Consider the following 14,100-nt stretch of genomic DNA (forward strand, 5'->3'; position numbering starts at 1 on the left):
GGCGGGGGGCGGCGCGGCGGGCTGGGCGCGGCGGCGGCGGCGGGAGGCCGGGGCCATGGACGAGCTCAAGCACCAGGTGATGATCAACCAGTTCGTGCTGGCGGCCGGCTGCGCCGCCGACCAGGCCAAGCAGCTGCTGCAGGCGGCCCACTGGCAGTTCGAGGTGAGGCCGCCGCCCCGGTACCGGCCCCCGCCACCGCCGAAGCGCTCGGGGCGGGTCCCCGCGTGGAGGGGCAGCCGGGTGGGTTTGGGCAGCGCGGTGAGCGTGGGGCGCGCCTGGCCTGGCCCGGCCCTGCGGGGCATGCCGCTGCTTCCCCCCACCACCCTCTGCGTGGCGGCCGGCGCGTGGCGTGGGCCGCGCTCTGCCCCTGCCGTGGGCGTGGGGCGCGCGCGCTGCGGGGCAGGGCCCTGGTGTACTCGCGTGGGGCGTGCTGCCTACCCACCCCGAGCGCTGAGCTAGCGTGGGCCCCACGCGGGATGCGGGGAAATGGGGAGCCCCGCTGCGCGGGTGGGTGCAGAGCAAGGGCCCGCCGGGGCCCCACTTAGGACCACGGATGAGCCGGGGGCGCCGAGCCCTCCTCCCGCCCCTCCGGGCAGGGCCCCACCCGAACCCTCCCGCGTGGCCGTGGGCTGGAAAACCCCAGTCTTCCCTGCGTCCCTGCCTCGGAGAGTTTTGAGTCCTCGGGCAGCCGTGGGAGAGGAGACTTTGTAGGTCAAAGCTTTTCTGGCTCCAGACGCCTTTTCCTCTTGCTCACAGGATATACTCCGTGACATCGGCAAGGGTTAACGTCATGCGTGGGGCTGGGTTTGCGGGTGGGGAGCCTCCCTCCCCCCCCCCCCCCGGCAGCAGCTTTTCTGGGTGCTCTGCTCCTCCAGAGATCCCCGCAGCTAAAAGCGCAGGGAGCAAAGTGGGGGGAGTGCGGCAACTGTAGCAAGCAAAGCTCTTTCTAAATAGGATTTTTAGGGTTGGGTGGTTTGGTTTTTTTTTTCTTTTCCTTCTGCAGCCCCAGCAGCTCCCTGCTCTGGAGCTGATGGATTTGACGCTAATGGCACCTTTGTAATTGAAGTGTCTGTTTTGTGATGCAGGAGGAGGTCTGAGTCAGTCTGGAGAGCAGGAGGTTCCGTTTGTATTCAGCCCTGTGGCTAGGGGTTCAGCACGCGGCGCAGCCCGGGCGGCTGCGAGCCCCGCTGGCAGCCCTCCTGGACGTTATCTGGGGCTCGTTCGGTAACGTGACGGCTGGTGGAGGGATGGGGCATGGAGGCGGTTCATCACCGTGCAGCCACAGCATTTCCAGATGCTAAATCAGAGGCCAAGAGGCATTCAAAGCCAAGGCGCGCGTGGCCAGCGAGCAAGTGGGTGTGTGGGGATGAGTGGAAAGCCGAGGCGGTGTTCCCCTCCGCTGCGGCCGTTTAATACCGCGGTCTGCGTACGGGAGCACCGTTGGCAGTGGATGTGTTGTATGTGTAACGTGCTCCGGGTTTTGTTTACTAATACAGTTTGACAGTGGCCCTCTGGGACGGGCAGGATCCGCTTCCACCGCGTCCGCGCGTGTCGCAAAAGAGCTGGGAAAGGATGACAAAAGCTTAACTTGTAATTTCAAAAGGCTTTTTGCAGAACTTTGCCACCGTTTGGTGAGTTGCACAAGTACAAACAGCCGTCTCCTGCCGGCTTGGCACTCACATGACTCAGAGGAAGCTCAGCTGTAAACAAACGCGCTGCGATGAGCAGTTACCATGTTCCCACTCACTTTTGGTGCAACGGTCAGATAATTCCCTTTGCAAAATGGCTGCTGGGCATGCCTTCTGCAGGGAGCCGTGCTGGGGAGGTGTCGTCTCCCATCTCCAGCATGCTCTCACCTCTTGCCTGTGATGTTCTGAGGCTTTTGTTATTCTAGTGCAGTATCCATTTGCTGGCTGGCCCACATCTGCAGCGAGTATAAATGGTGGAGTTCAGGCATGTTACGCTGCCTTCACTCGTAGTCTCCTCCGATTCTAAGTGCTGCTCCAGGGCACGGCGTGAGTCAGAGCAGCCCTCTTGCACCCTGAGGACGTTGCTGCTGCCTCCAAGACCACTGTGGGGAGAGGTGTTCCGCACAGTGGAGCCGAGGCCAGCTAGACGGCCTGGAGACAAGACAGCAGGAGCTGGGTTCCCCCAGGTCTGTGCCTCTGTCCTGGCCCCTGGCACTCCTGGCATCTGTCTGCCTGGCCCAGGACCTTTTCTATGTGGGCATGTGCCCGCTTGCTGCTTGCGACAGCCAGACAGGGAGAAGGAGCGTAGGGTGTTGGGTCGCTGGCAAGAAGGGAGAGGGAGGCTGCTATGAAGCATGGACAGCTTTGGGCTGGGGGGATGCTGATGTTTTGGGACCATTTTCCTGGGCTGGGGCTGCTCTGGGGCCGTTGTGGCTGGTAGGGGAGGATGCTGTGGGGGCTGCAGAGAGGGTTTGCTGTGTGCTGTGTCCTGGCAGACCTGGAGTTTGTCCGGGGGGGGGAAGGAACGTGATCCAAGACAGCAAGCCGGGTGGGAGGTCAGGAAACCACTGGGTATACAGCTGCCTTCAATGTGGCATGACCTGATTGGAGCCTGTACCGTACTCAGGGTCTTGATGGGGGGGCTGTTTATTTTGCATCCCCTCCACCTCCGGCGAGCGGGGCAGCTCGTGGGTAGCGTGTGGGTCACCTCTCTCACTCGCCATGACTACTCCTGTTTCGTCGGGGCCCGGGGCAGGCTTTCTTGCGGCACGCCCGGCGTAGCTTGCAGCTCTCGCAGCGCGGTGAGCTCTGCTGTGCTTCCAGGGACAGCTGCGGTGGGTGCCAGCAGGGGTGGCCATGCCAGCCCAGCCCTCCAGCAGCTGGAGCAGTGCCATGGCTGATGGGAGGGGGAGGTTTACAGGCTTATGAAGTCAATTTGGAGTGGCTCTGGGTGAAGGCTGGCACTCTGCCTCTGGGGCCACAGGTGCTGGCACTTTGGGAGAGGCCAGGGAGGGCAGCAGGTACCTGCACCACGGCTGGAACCCAGCGGGCTACCAGGGAGACGTTTCAGAGTTTGCAGAGTCTCCTGTTGGGCTGAGTGGTGGGTCAGGTAGAAGAGTATTATTTGACTTTGTTATGTTCTGATTGCCCCAGGAGCTGCTTGTGAAGGATAAAAAGACACCAGCTTTAAAAAAACCCACCCATTCCTTCCTTTTTCCTGGTGCTAAGTGTCGTGGCTCTATTCGGTGTAGTGAGGTTATGTGTGGGGAACAAGACGAGGACCAGGTGTCTGGCCCAGCCCGCTGTGTCCGTGGTTGGATTTACACTTCCTCTTCTGATTTATGTATGTTTTATCGAGCCCCTTTCCCTTTCCTTGTGTCTCAAGGGCAGGGTGCCCCAAAGGGCTGCTCTAGCACCGTGGGCTCTCTGCTGCTGGATCCCCTGTGCTGGCAGCAGCTGCAGCTCACACGTGTGGCTGGAAGCACGTGCAGGTGCAGCTTGGGCAGCGATAGGCAGGGGATCAAACAGCACCCGGGGTCCCATCTGAGCGGCTGCAGTGACCCGCTCCTGCAGGCTGAGTTTGTTCTGCTCAGAACCCAGGTCTCCTTGCATTCACCTTCCCACCCGGCCCCTGCAGCCGTCTTCCCTTTGCCTCCATCACCACGAGTGCTTCTTGGCACCCTGGTAGGATCTGCCTCCTGCGAAGCTCCCGTTTTTGCACCCTGGGAGGGATGTGGTGGCCTGGCAGTGGTGGGTGCGGGGCTGCCCTGCTCCCACTTGCACACAGCGTGACACGGGCGATGGGGCTTTTGGTGCAGGGTCAGGGCTGAGCTGCGGCTTGGGCTCCTTCTCAAGCAGAGGAGCCTTAATTGGCTTTGCTGTTGTACCAGTTGCCCCCAGCACTTGTGACGTTGGCGGCATCAGCAGCTTTGGTTACATGCGTGTCCCTGGCACCCTGTGCCACCGAGGACATGGGCGCGTGGGCCTCTTGCCCGCCTGGGTTGGGGCTGCTGCAGGTCCTTGGGAGGTGGCAGCCATTCCCCGCAGCTGGAGGGACACAAGCAGCGGGCATTGTGGGCAGAGGGCTTGCTTCTGGGAAATGGGCAGATGGAGGGGAGGAGACGTAGTGTTTTAGACAGGGGGGCCTGCGACGATGGAGTGCTTCCTCCACCCAGGTCACGGCTCTTATCCCAGCGCCAGCAGGGATCGATGGGCAGTTCAGGAGGACAGCAGGGCCCTTCTCTGCCCCGTCTGCTGATGGCACAGTCCCAGATATGAGGCCTCTTGGTGAACAAGAGCACAGAGCGGATTTAATCTGCTTATGGTATCTGGCTGTGCCCACACCTCTGTGCTTCCCGTTCACTGTTTTCCCCCCTTCCTTATCGCGATCCTTTCTGCCTGTGGGTGTTGACATCGGACCTCACCCAGGACGAAGGGTAAAGCAGTGATGGGGGTGTTGCTGCCGCAGAAGCGTCCATGTCTTCGTCGGCCATTTCCTTGATTCATAGAGGTGTGCCGTCCTGTTCAGAGCTGGTCTCTGGAGCCACAGCCCCTATTCCTGCTTTATGGCCATCACTGAAATCCAGCAGGTCCTGCCTGCGGGTGCTGAGGGCTCTCAGGTTGCATCCTGGCTGGGTGCAGGGTTTGGGTACTGTGTTACTAAATGCAGAGAGAGAACTGCAGCTATCGCGGGGAAGAGCCTCACCAGCCCGGCTATTGCATGCTCTCCGCCGAGGTCCAGGAGCTGCCAGACTCTACAGCAGCAATTGCTTTCCCCACCCAGGTCTGGATTATTGTTTGCAGATACCGCTCCTGGCTGCCACCTGGTCTTGCCGATACTTTACCCCCCTTTAGCCAGGAAACCATAAACACCACTGCCAGCAGCTGGCACTTGCTCTCCAGCTCCCCAGCAGTGTGAGTGCAGCCCCTTCACCTTTCCAGGGCCTGCCAGCCTGGGTATTTTGGGGCAGAATAGTATTCCATCAGACCAGTAAGCTGAGCTGACTTGTTCATCCCATCCCTGGGTGTGACACAGGAGTGCGTGGCTGTGGGCAACGATGAGGAGTATGTGTGGTGGTAGGACTGCGGCTGCTGCAGTCACGCAGGGTTTGGTACAACCTGCCTCTGCTTTTTCCAGGTTTTTCTGCCTTTTTTTTTTTTTTTTTTTTTAGCAGCTTGGGTAACCCCAGTCACTGGCTGGCAGGAAGGGAACAAAGTCTTGGGTGGTGTTGGCAGTGCCCAGCTGCAGCCCCGTGCCTCGCACCTCGGCTTGTAGACCTGCGGGCCAGGCTGCACCCGGGGAGGGGATTGAATGGGGGTTGATGGGGGCTTTCCCACCAACCAGAACTGAATCCAAACCAATTCCCTAACATCTCTCTCCAGTCTGATCTGCAACTGAGTCAAAACACTGTTTTCTAGCCCTCAGTTAAAGCCTGGCACAGAGCAGGAGTCGGCTTCACCTTCACCGGTCCTTCATCAACCCTGGGCTGGGTGTCTGCCCTCCTGGCCAGCCTGCGCCCCCGGCATTCCTCCCTGCAACCCCACCTTGTCCTCTCGCATGCCTTTGGCACGTGACATATTTACCAGATTATTGCTGGTCTGAACTGGAAGCTAACCAAAATTATGTCAGTCATAGCCGTACCCTGCCTGCAACAGAATCGGAAAAGCTCTGGTATTTGGGGTGGGCTACCTGTTGCAGCCCCAGCCCTGGTGATCTCCTGGCGTGAATATGGTGACTGTGATCTCGTCCAGTTAAGGACACGCATCTAACTGGTTCCTGTTGGGCTTCCCCTGCTGGGTTTGAATTTGGTTTCCCTCCTCTCCCTGCACGCAGCGGTTGTGGAGCATCGCTGTGAGTTGTGAAATGCCTGCTGGGGTCCGCTCCAGCAGTGGCCGCTTCTCAGCAACAAGCGCAGCGATCCCAGATACGTGCGCTCCCTTCCTGCCTCTGTGCAAGCAGATGGCAGGCGTGGGCCCCTGCTTGGGGACGTGGCAGCAGCTGTGCACAGCATCTTCCCATGCGGGCAAGGGGGCTGCGGGCATGGTCCAGCCCCCCGGGGCCTGTTTTGGTTCATATTTGGGGTCTTGCAAAGGCCTGACATTGTGTGCAGGGATGAGGTGGGTGTCCAGTTTGTGTGCTGGTGGTAACATCATCTGCCTTTTTTCTTTTTTTTTTTTCTTTTTTTTGCAGACTGCTCTCAGTGCTTTTTTCCAAGAAACAAACATCCCCTACAGCCACCACCATCAGATGGTAAGTGCTTCCCCACCTCACCAGTGCTCACTTGGGGCACAGCACCAGCTGGCGGGCGCTTTGGGCTGTTGCTGGTGCTCAGCTCACTGCTTTACAGCTCCAGGAGTGCAGGCAGGGAGGTCTGGCCAGGTGCTGCCAGAGCTGCCTGCCAAGGAAGGTTTTCCTGGAGCGCAGCTGGGGATGGCATAGCCTGTCCTGTGCCGTGGGACAGTGGGTCTGGGAGTGCCCTCGGAGCCCTGCAAAGGGGTTGGGGCTGTTACTCAGAGAGGGGTGGTCTGACAAAGGGTGCTTTGGGCATGGCAAATGATCCAGACCAGCCCCAACATGGCAGAGAGAACCTGGAGGGGACCTGGAGCACTGGACCATTGTAGGCTGTGTAAACAAACACAGAGATACGTGCACGTTGCCCAGCCACACATGTGAGTCCTTCTGTATGTGCTGGAGCGACTGAGCGTGCAAACCTCTGCCCTACTGGAGCGTGCCTCTGGTTCAGCGTGCTCATCTGGATGTGTGTAAACATGCAAGGGCATGCACGTGCGTGGGTGCTGCCTGCCTCTGCTCTCTCCCAGCTGTCCCCAGACTTGGTCTCTTTAACTCTTGTGCCCCAGCAGCCCATAATCTGCCTGGGCAGATGTGTTTTAGGGATTTGCTGGCTGCCGTGGCCTCATTTGACTCTCCGGGACAATCGGGGATTTGGAGCATGCAGTAAGTGTGCAGAGCAAGTGCCTGGCAGGGCCTGAGCGCACCCAGCCTCCTATGGGATGAGAGCTGAGCCTCGCACCCACTGAGCCAGAAAGCTGCAGGCCCAGGGTGGCACCAGCGGGTCGTGGAGTAGAGGGTGTCCCTGACTTGGCCAGGCACAGGAGTGGGTGCAGTGGGGCCCCGTCTGGGCACTCTGACGGCACCTCTCACCACAGCATTAGTCTTCAGAGCCTTAAATAGCTGCTGCTTGTGGGCAGCATCGTCAGCACAGAGAATGGGTCTGGGAGCTCCACGTGCTGCAGCGGTGGGGGCAGAGGGGTCTTGTGCTGGGCCCTGGTGGGGGGCAGAAGCTGGAGACCCCCTCACACACCTGACCCTGTGTCTCCTTCCCACAGATGTGCACTCCCGCCAACACGCCAGCCACGCCACCCAACTTCCCCGATGCCCTCACCATGTTCTCCCGCCTCAAGGCCTCCGAGAGCTTCAACAGCAGCAGCCCTGTGGCCTCCATGGCAACTTCCCCGCCGCCCCCGGCCCCACCGCTGCCCCAGCATGGGGCCTTCAACCCCGCCTGGCCCGCGGCTTCGCCCCCCGGCCAGCAGCAGAACATGTGGACTCCAGCCCCGCCGGCACAGCCCACAGGCTGGCCAGCCGCCGTCTCCCAGCAGGCCACGGCAGAACAGAAGGCCAACGTGACCATGGAGGCAGAGAGATGAGGCTGCAGCGGAGAGCAAACGTGGCGGGGACCCCTGCGTATAAATATATTTTTTTTTTTTTCCCCCCCCTCCCCAAAGAGGAGAGGAACTCTGCTGCCAGGGCATCTGGCAGCCACTGAGACACACGAGCAAATAGCTGCCTTGCATGGGTTTGGTTTGAAGTAGTTTTTACTTGTTCTGGAGCTGAACAGAGCTCCCCAGAGACAGCAGGAGGCTGCGTGGGACGCAGGAGTGGTGCTGGCCTCTGCCTGGGACCCCGCCGCTGCCGGGCTCTCGGGAAGGGAGCACCCCCTCCTCTCTTGGGACACCGAAGTTTGCATGCGAGTGACATTTACGGAGGAGGTCCCTTCTCCACGGTCCCCTGGGCCACCCCACCAGGCAGAGTGGATTGTGCCTGAGTGTTTCCCCCCCTCCCTCAGCCCCACTCAGCCAGATGGGGGGCAGACGCCCCCCCGCAGTTTGTTTTTTGTAAGGGGGGGGGAAGAGAGCAAGGACTGTTCCTGCTCAGCCACAGCCTCCATCGGGCACGTGCCGTGCTTGCTGGTGAGCAGGGCTGGGGGCCGTCGGCTCCCGGGGAGGCCCCTGGCCCCTCACCCAGCCCCAGTGATGGGGAGCAGGGGGTGACCCAGGGGGTGGCCCGGCTGGGCCAAGCACACCCTCCCCTTACCTTCCTGGGATGGGGTTTGCCCCGGGGCTATTTGCATGACACAGTGTAACCCTAGAGACTGGGATTGTTTTTAACCCCTCTGTTCTTTTCTCCCGGCGGCTGGAAGTCTCTCTGGATGCGCCGCAGCCGCTTGCAATACACGCTCTTCTGCTTTGAAACCAGTGTCTTTGCTTCGTTTGCAGCAGCAGTGGGACGTGGGGAAGGCTGGCCTGGGCCCGAGGTGCTGCAGGATCCTCTCTCTGAGTGGCTCTGAGCATGTCGTGCCTCCCAGCTGTTGCTGGCTGCCTCTTCGCTGTGTGTGTGCTGCTCCAAACACCTCATCCCAGGCGTGCGGTGACTACCAGCTGCCTTTGGCCAGGTGCATGCCGGGGCTCAGCCTCAGCAGAAGCCGGCTCGGCTCTGCCTGCTGCCCCACCGCATCGGCTGTGGGTGTGAGACCCCACCAGGGGCAGGCTGATGGCAGGGCTGCAGGGAGCCCAAGGGCTCCCTGGGTGACACCCACAGGCCCAGGGTATCTTGCTGTGACCTGGTGCCTGTCCCTTCTTTGCTGGATGGCAGGGGCCAGGTCCCTTGGAGGTTGCCATCCCTGCTGACCCATCTCCCCGTGAGGTTGTGCCCCTGCATCCCTGTGCTCACCAGTCAGTAACTCATTTCAATCTCTTGTGTTGCTAAAATAAACATTGTAGGAGCGATGGTTTTGCCCATGCTTCCTCTTCTGCAGCCTGGGCAGAGGCTGGGAGTGAGGACAAGCTGGTGCTGGCCCTTGTGAGCTTCCCTGCGCAGAGTTGTGCCAGAGCTGCGTGGCTCAGTCCTGCCCCACTGAGGTGGACTGGGCTGAGCTGGTGGCATCTGCAGCAAGATGGGGCCATGGGCCTCGTGTCCTGACTGTGATGGCCTGAGCACGTGGAGGCCAATGTGGAGTCCTGCTGGGAGTGGGGATGGTCTGCAAGGCAGGGGCTGCCTGGTGTGGAGCCCACCCAGGGGAGACACAAAGAAGGGATCTGGCCCATGCAACAGGTGAAGACGTGTGGAGACCTGGTGGTGGGGTGGGGAGCTGGCCTGTGACTGTCCCAGGGCCACCAGGAGCCATGGGACTGGAAAGCCGGGGCCACACCACAGACCTGAAAGGCTGGTGAGAGAGCGCTCACAGGGACATGGCACAGCCCAGAAATGTCAGGTTCTGGTTGCTGAGTTCCCCAGGGATGTGCCTCTGCAAGCCCACAGACCACGGAGGGGAAGCAACAGAGGAGGGAGCATCTTTATGGCCTGCGGTGTTACCCCACTGCAAATGAGCGGCTGCCGGGGCAGCATGGCCCCCTGCCCCACTGGTTCCCTGAGGCCAGGCAGCACAGCCCTGCTGTGCCTGCCCCCTCCCCGGACCCCCATGCCATTTCACAGCCCCCTGGCCAGCTCAGATGTCTGCTGTCCTGCTGCCACCCGAGGCAGCCTGCCACCGGCCCACCGAGGAGCCTGTCTTCGTCCGTGTGGTGGCACCTGCAATGCAGAGGGACAGACAGCCTTGCATGGGGCACAATGTCCCTGGGAGTGCTCAGCAGCAGGCTGAGCCTGCATGGTGGGGCTGCTGGCTCGGGTGGACGCCTGGGATAAGGACTCACATGAGTATGGGGACACGTAGTGGCTGCCATACTTGGGAGCGCGGCGCATCTCTGCAGTGTGCCGGGAGCGGGGTTGGGGGGTCTTCGTTGCTTGGGGATGGGCAGGATGTGCCGGTTCAGGTGGCTGCGCAGCCCGGCCGGAGCTAATGCAGTGCCCTGGGGCTGCTCCCCTACCTGGGCAGTCCTTGGCCATGGTGAGGGTCCTGTTGGCAGCCAGCGTGCTCAGCCTGCCCTTGTAGACAACCCCATTGATGCCCAAAATATCCACTTGTCTCTAGAGGGAAGAACAGCCAGTGCCATCGGAGGTGCCCTGAGGCTGTGCCCGTACTGTGGCACTCACCATCCCAGCCTGGGTGGGCTCGGCGGGTTTCCAGAGCACAGGGACACACAGGGATGGGGGCTCACATTGTTGCAGGCAGGTTGTCCGCAGGGACAGATGGTGATGAGGGAACTGGAGGTGGACAGTGGCCTGGCAGGACTCGCGCAGATCTCCTGGCTGGCCCTGCCGCTCCCTTCGCTCTCCCTGAGCAGAGAGCACCAATGTTACCCTTCCCGCCTGGGGAGAGGGACCCCAAAGGGATAGAGAGGGATGGGGTGGCACCTGGCAAGCCTCACCTCCCCGGCAGCTGCTGTGCCAGGCAGTTGGAGCTGGCTGGCTGGGGCCGGAGGAGCTGGCTGGCCTTTCGGATGGTCACCAGGTGCCTGTGGATGAGGATGTGAAGGCAAAGTCGGGCGACAGTCTCTAGTGGAAATGCAGCATGGGGCTCTGTCCTGGGGGGCTGTAAGCTACTCACGGTGCCGGGGCTACGGCCAGGGGTCTGTCGCAGGAGATGCACTTCACTGGATCAAAGAGCTGCCTGCAGCACAGAGGGGGCTGCTCAGCACCCCGCCAGCACCCCAAGGACTGCATGAGGTCCCACAGGTGGCCGGCACCCCATGGGCAGGGTGAGACGAACAGTCTGGATGGGACGGACAGGGCAGGATGGGGCAGCATGGGAGGGGACGGGACAGTACGGGAGAGGACAGAAGGGGACAAGGTGGGATAGGATGGGAAGGGAGCCAGCAGCCCCCACCTCTTGAAGCCGGCGGCACGGTTGGCACCGCAGCAGTGTCCTTGGCAGAGGCACCGCTGGGTGAGCCTCCACATCTGCTCCAGCTGTGCCTGCAGGGGAGCCAGTGCTGCACAGTCCAGCTGCAGGGAGAGCAGGGGTCTTGTTAGGACACCAACCCATTTCAAGGGATGCTGTTACCCCTGAGGGAAATTGGGGACACCTTGGGACACATGGCCAGCCATGGCACAAGCACCATCATCTCTCAGCGTTGGCAGATTCAGGGCTCACCCTCACCACGTGGGGATGTGCTTCCTGGCTTGCTGCATCCCTCCATCCCCACCACCCTCCCGGGGTGACACCGCTACCTTGGAGCCCATCTCACTGAGGAGCTTCTCCAGGGCTTTCTGCCTGTCCTGGTCCAGCAGGGCCATCCTCTGCAGCAGTTCCTGCATCATCTCGCTCAGCTGGACCATGGCATGTTGCAGCTCCTCCTGGCTTGCTTTGGTCTCCAGCACAGCCTTGTCTGCTTTCTGAGGGGGCATGGTGTCAGCCATTCTCCGCGGACCCCCAGCCCTCCCACCATCCCTGCATGCCTTTGCTTGCTCATAACACCCAAGCCCTGCTCCAACAGCACCTTGCTCACGGCGGGGTGCTCCGCCATCCCGCGCAGGCTCCACACCTGCCATGTAGCCCCAGCCACCCGCCCTCCTCTATGCCTCCCTCCGAGCGGCTCACTGTTGTTCGGCCCCAGGTCTGCCAGCATGGCATGGCCACAAAATCCTGGCACTCTAAGCCGCTTCAGAGCGGGGATGCGCCAAGTCTGGGCAAGCCTTTACCCAGCCTGATTCAGATGCCAACCATGGCACAAGTGGCTCTCACGCTGAGCCTGGGGCTGTGCTCACCTGGGTGTCCTTGGTGTCACCCCACAGCCGCTCAGCAGCTTCCTGCAGCCTCGTGCACTGCTCCTGCAGCTGCCCCACCTGTCCCAGCACCTCTCTGCCGAAATCCAGCCCCTGGGGAGGACAAATGTGGCCCTGGGTGAGAAACAGCATGGCTGCAGGACCCAGGCGAAGCAGGGAGGTATGCTTACGGGTGGCCCCAGTGGGCGGCTAGTGAGGACATCCCGAGAGATGCCCCAGTGTATCCCTGGCAAGCGGGGTGCGGGGCTACAGCCCCCAGACCCTTGGGCAGCCCCCCCCAAGACCTGTGCAGCTGTGCATTTTCTCTCCTCAGTCTTGCAGGTGCCTCACCTCGGCTGGCACCTTCTCCAGTTGGGCAGCTGTATCCTCCAAGGTCCATGAGTCAGCTGAAAACAGACACCAAAGCTTTGCTCCGGGCAGTGCCAGCTCCTGCAGCCCCAAGCACAGCGACATTCCAAACCCAGGTGGCTTTATGGCTGCGGAGAGCCCCCAGCCCTGCTGCCAGTCCCTGGGCATGGCCAACACCAGGGCACCCAGGGGTGCCACAGAGAGCAGTGATCACATGCCCGCCAGCCATGCCAGTGTGGCTGGGAGCGAGGCAGAGGGACGAGGGGGCTGCAGTGGCTTGGGGATCCGGAGGGATGGCTGAGTGTGGCCACACCATCCACCGGTCCTGGCAAAGGTCCGGTGGTGGCCTGGTATGGTGGGGAAGTCGGTGCTCACCATGCTGCTGGAGCCGGCTCTCATGGCAGCTGACATGCGTGCCCACGGCTTTGTGCTGCTCCAGCAGCCATCTCAGCCTGCATGGAGCCTCGTGGGCTGGCTCCTGCGAGGGCTCAGGGACGAGCTCCTGGCTGCAGAGCTTCTGAAATGAAACAGCCCCCAAGGTTTTGAGGAGAGAGAAGACCCCCATGCCATCCTGGAGCTGAGGGGCATTGCCAGCCCCCAGCAAGGGAGCCTGGTGCCCGGGAGCCTGCACACACCTCACCAGCGGGCGCCCCACAGAGAGAGCTCCAACACAGCGCGACAGCGTGCCAGGGGATGGAGCTCAGCTCCCGATGCACCTCTGCCTGCAATTGGGGGAGAAATCAGCCCTTCTGCCCTGGAGCAGAGAGCCTGGGCAGCCCCTGGGATTGGGAGGGCAATGCCAAACCTTGCCACCACCCCCAGCGCTGTCCCCAACCTTTCAGGTCCCTGGGGCCTCAAAATCCCGAGGGTATAATCCACCCCTGTGTCTGTGCTGCCATGTTGCAGGGTGATGATGCTCTTCTGGCATTGCAGGAGGGACAAGACCTGCGGAGGTGACTGGTGGAAGCCACCAGGAGACCTGGGTGCCCAGGGATGGATGTCCCTGCTCTGGTAGCTGGGAAGGTGACATGGACCCTGCCAGAAGAGCCTTGTGGGGCCAGATGCTCTCCCAGGCAGGTCACTGCGGCCAGGGCAGATTTTGGGAGGCCTGAATGCATTTTCCATAAGGATTTGCCAAAGCCTGACCTGGACCTGACCCTGAACAGCTTGGGGACATTCCCAGGTGCTGAGTGCCTCTGTGCACGGTGCTGCCGACGTTTGCTCCCAGCCTTTCTGCCAGGGGCCCCCTCACTCACCATTTGGTCCAGGATGCTCTGCAGGAGGTGGCCATGCTCGTCCTGCCGCATCGACCGCTCTCGCAGCTCCTCCAGACCAGCCTGTTAAACAGAGGCATCAGGGCGTTCGGCATTTGCAGGGCTTGGGAGTGGTGGGGATGAGCATCAGCAGGGACAGGCAGGGATTGGCAGCTACCAGCCAGGGTTGGGCTCTGTGGCTGCGGGCAGTGTCCACCCAAAAATCCCTGGGCTCCAGGGCAAATCCCACGTCTCTCAGCTTAGCCTTGGGGTGGGAAGGAGCCTGAGCTTGGGACCTCATCCCTGTCACCCTGTGCCACCTGGCCATCCACGCAGGTCCCTGGGGAGCCTGACTGGCTCTGCCGAGAGCAGCCGGCACAGCTTCATACACACACCTTCTGGAAATTGTCCTTCAGGAGCTGCACCTCCTCCTGGAAGCCCTCCACAGTGGTTTTCAGGGAGCCGATGGTGGTGAGCATCTCCTGCAGCATGTCCGTGACCTGAGGAACACTGATTTGGTCAGTGATGCTGAGTCCCCATGGACTCTGGGGGATGTCAGGAGAAGGGAGGCTAAGCAGTGTGCAGTGAAGACCTGGGTTTGGGGGT

The 14,100-nt window shown here is 61.4% G+C and overlaps 1 protein-coding gene across 1 annotated transcript; it reads left to right on the forward strand.

Annotated features, from left to right (window-relative positions):
* Nucleotides 1-55: 55 nt before the first annotated feature.
* UBALD1 (UBA like domain containing 1) lies at nt 56-8,041 on the forward strand (the record flags this gene model as incomplete). The annotated part of the gene is made up of 3 exons (XM_082006539.1): nt 56-163; nt 6,161-6,220; nt 7,318-8,041. The coding sequence occupies 3 exons, from the start codon at nt 56-58 to the stop codon at nt 7,636-7,638; spliced, it is 489 nt and encodes a 162-aa protein (XP_081862665.1). The 3' UTR covers nt 7,639-8,041.
* Between the last annotated feature and the right edge of the window lie 6,059 nt (nt 8,042-14,100).

This window comes from Phaethon aethereus (genome assembly GCF_964289735.1).
Source record: "Phaethon aethereus genome assembly, chromosome: 15".
NCBI lineage: Eukaryota > Metazoa > Chordata > Aves > Phaethontiformes > Phaethontidae > Phaethon > Phaethon aethereus.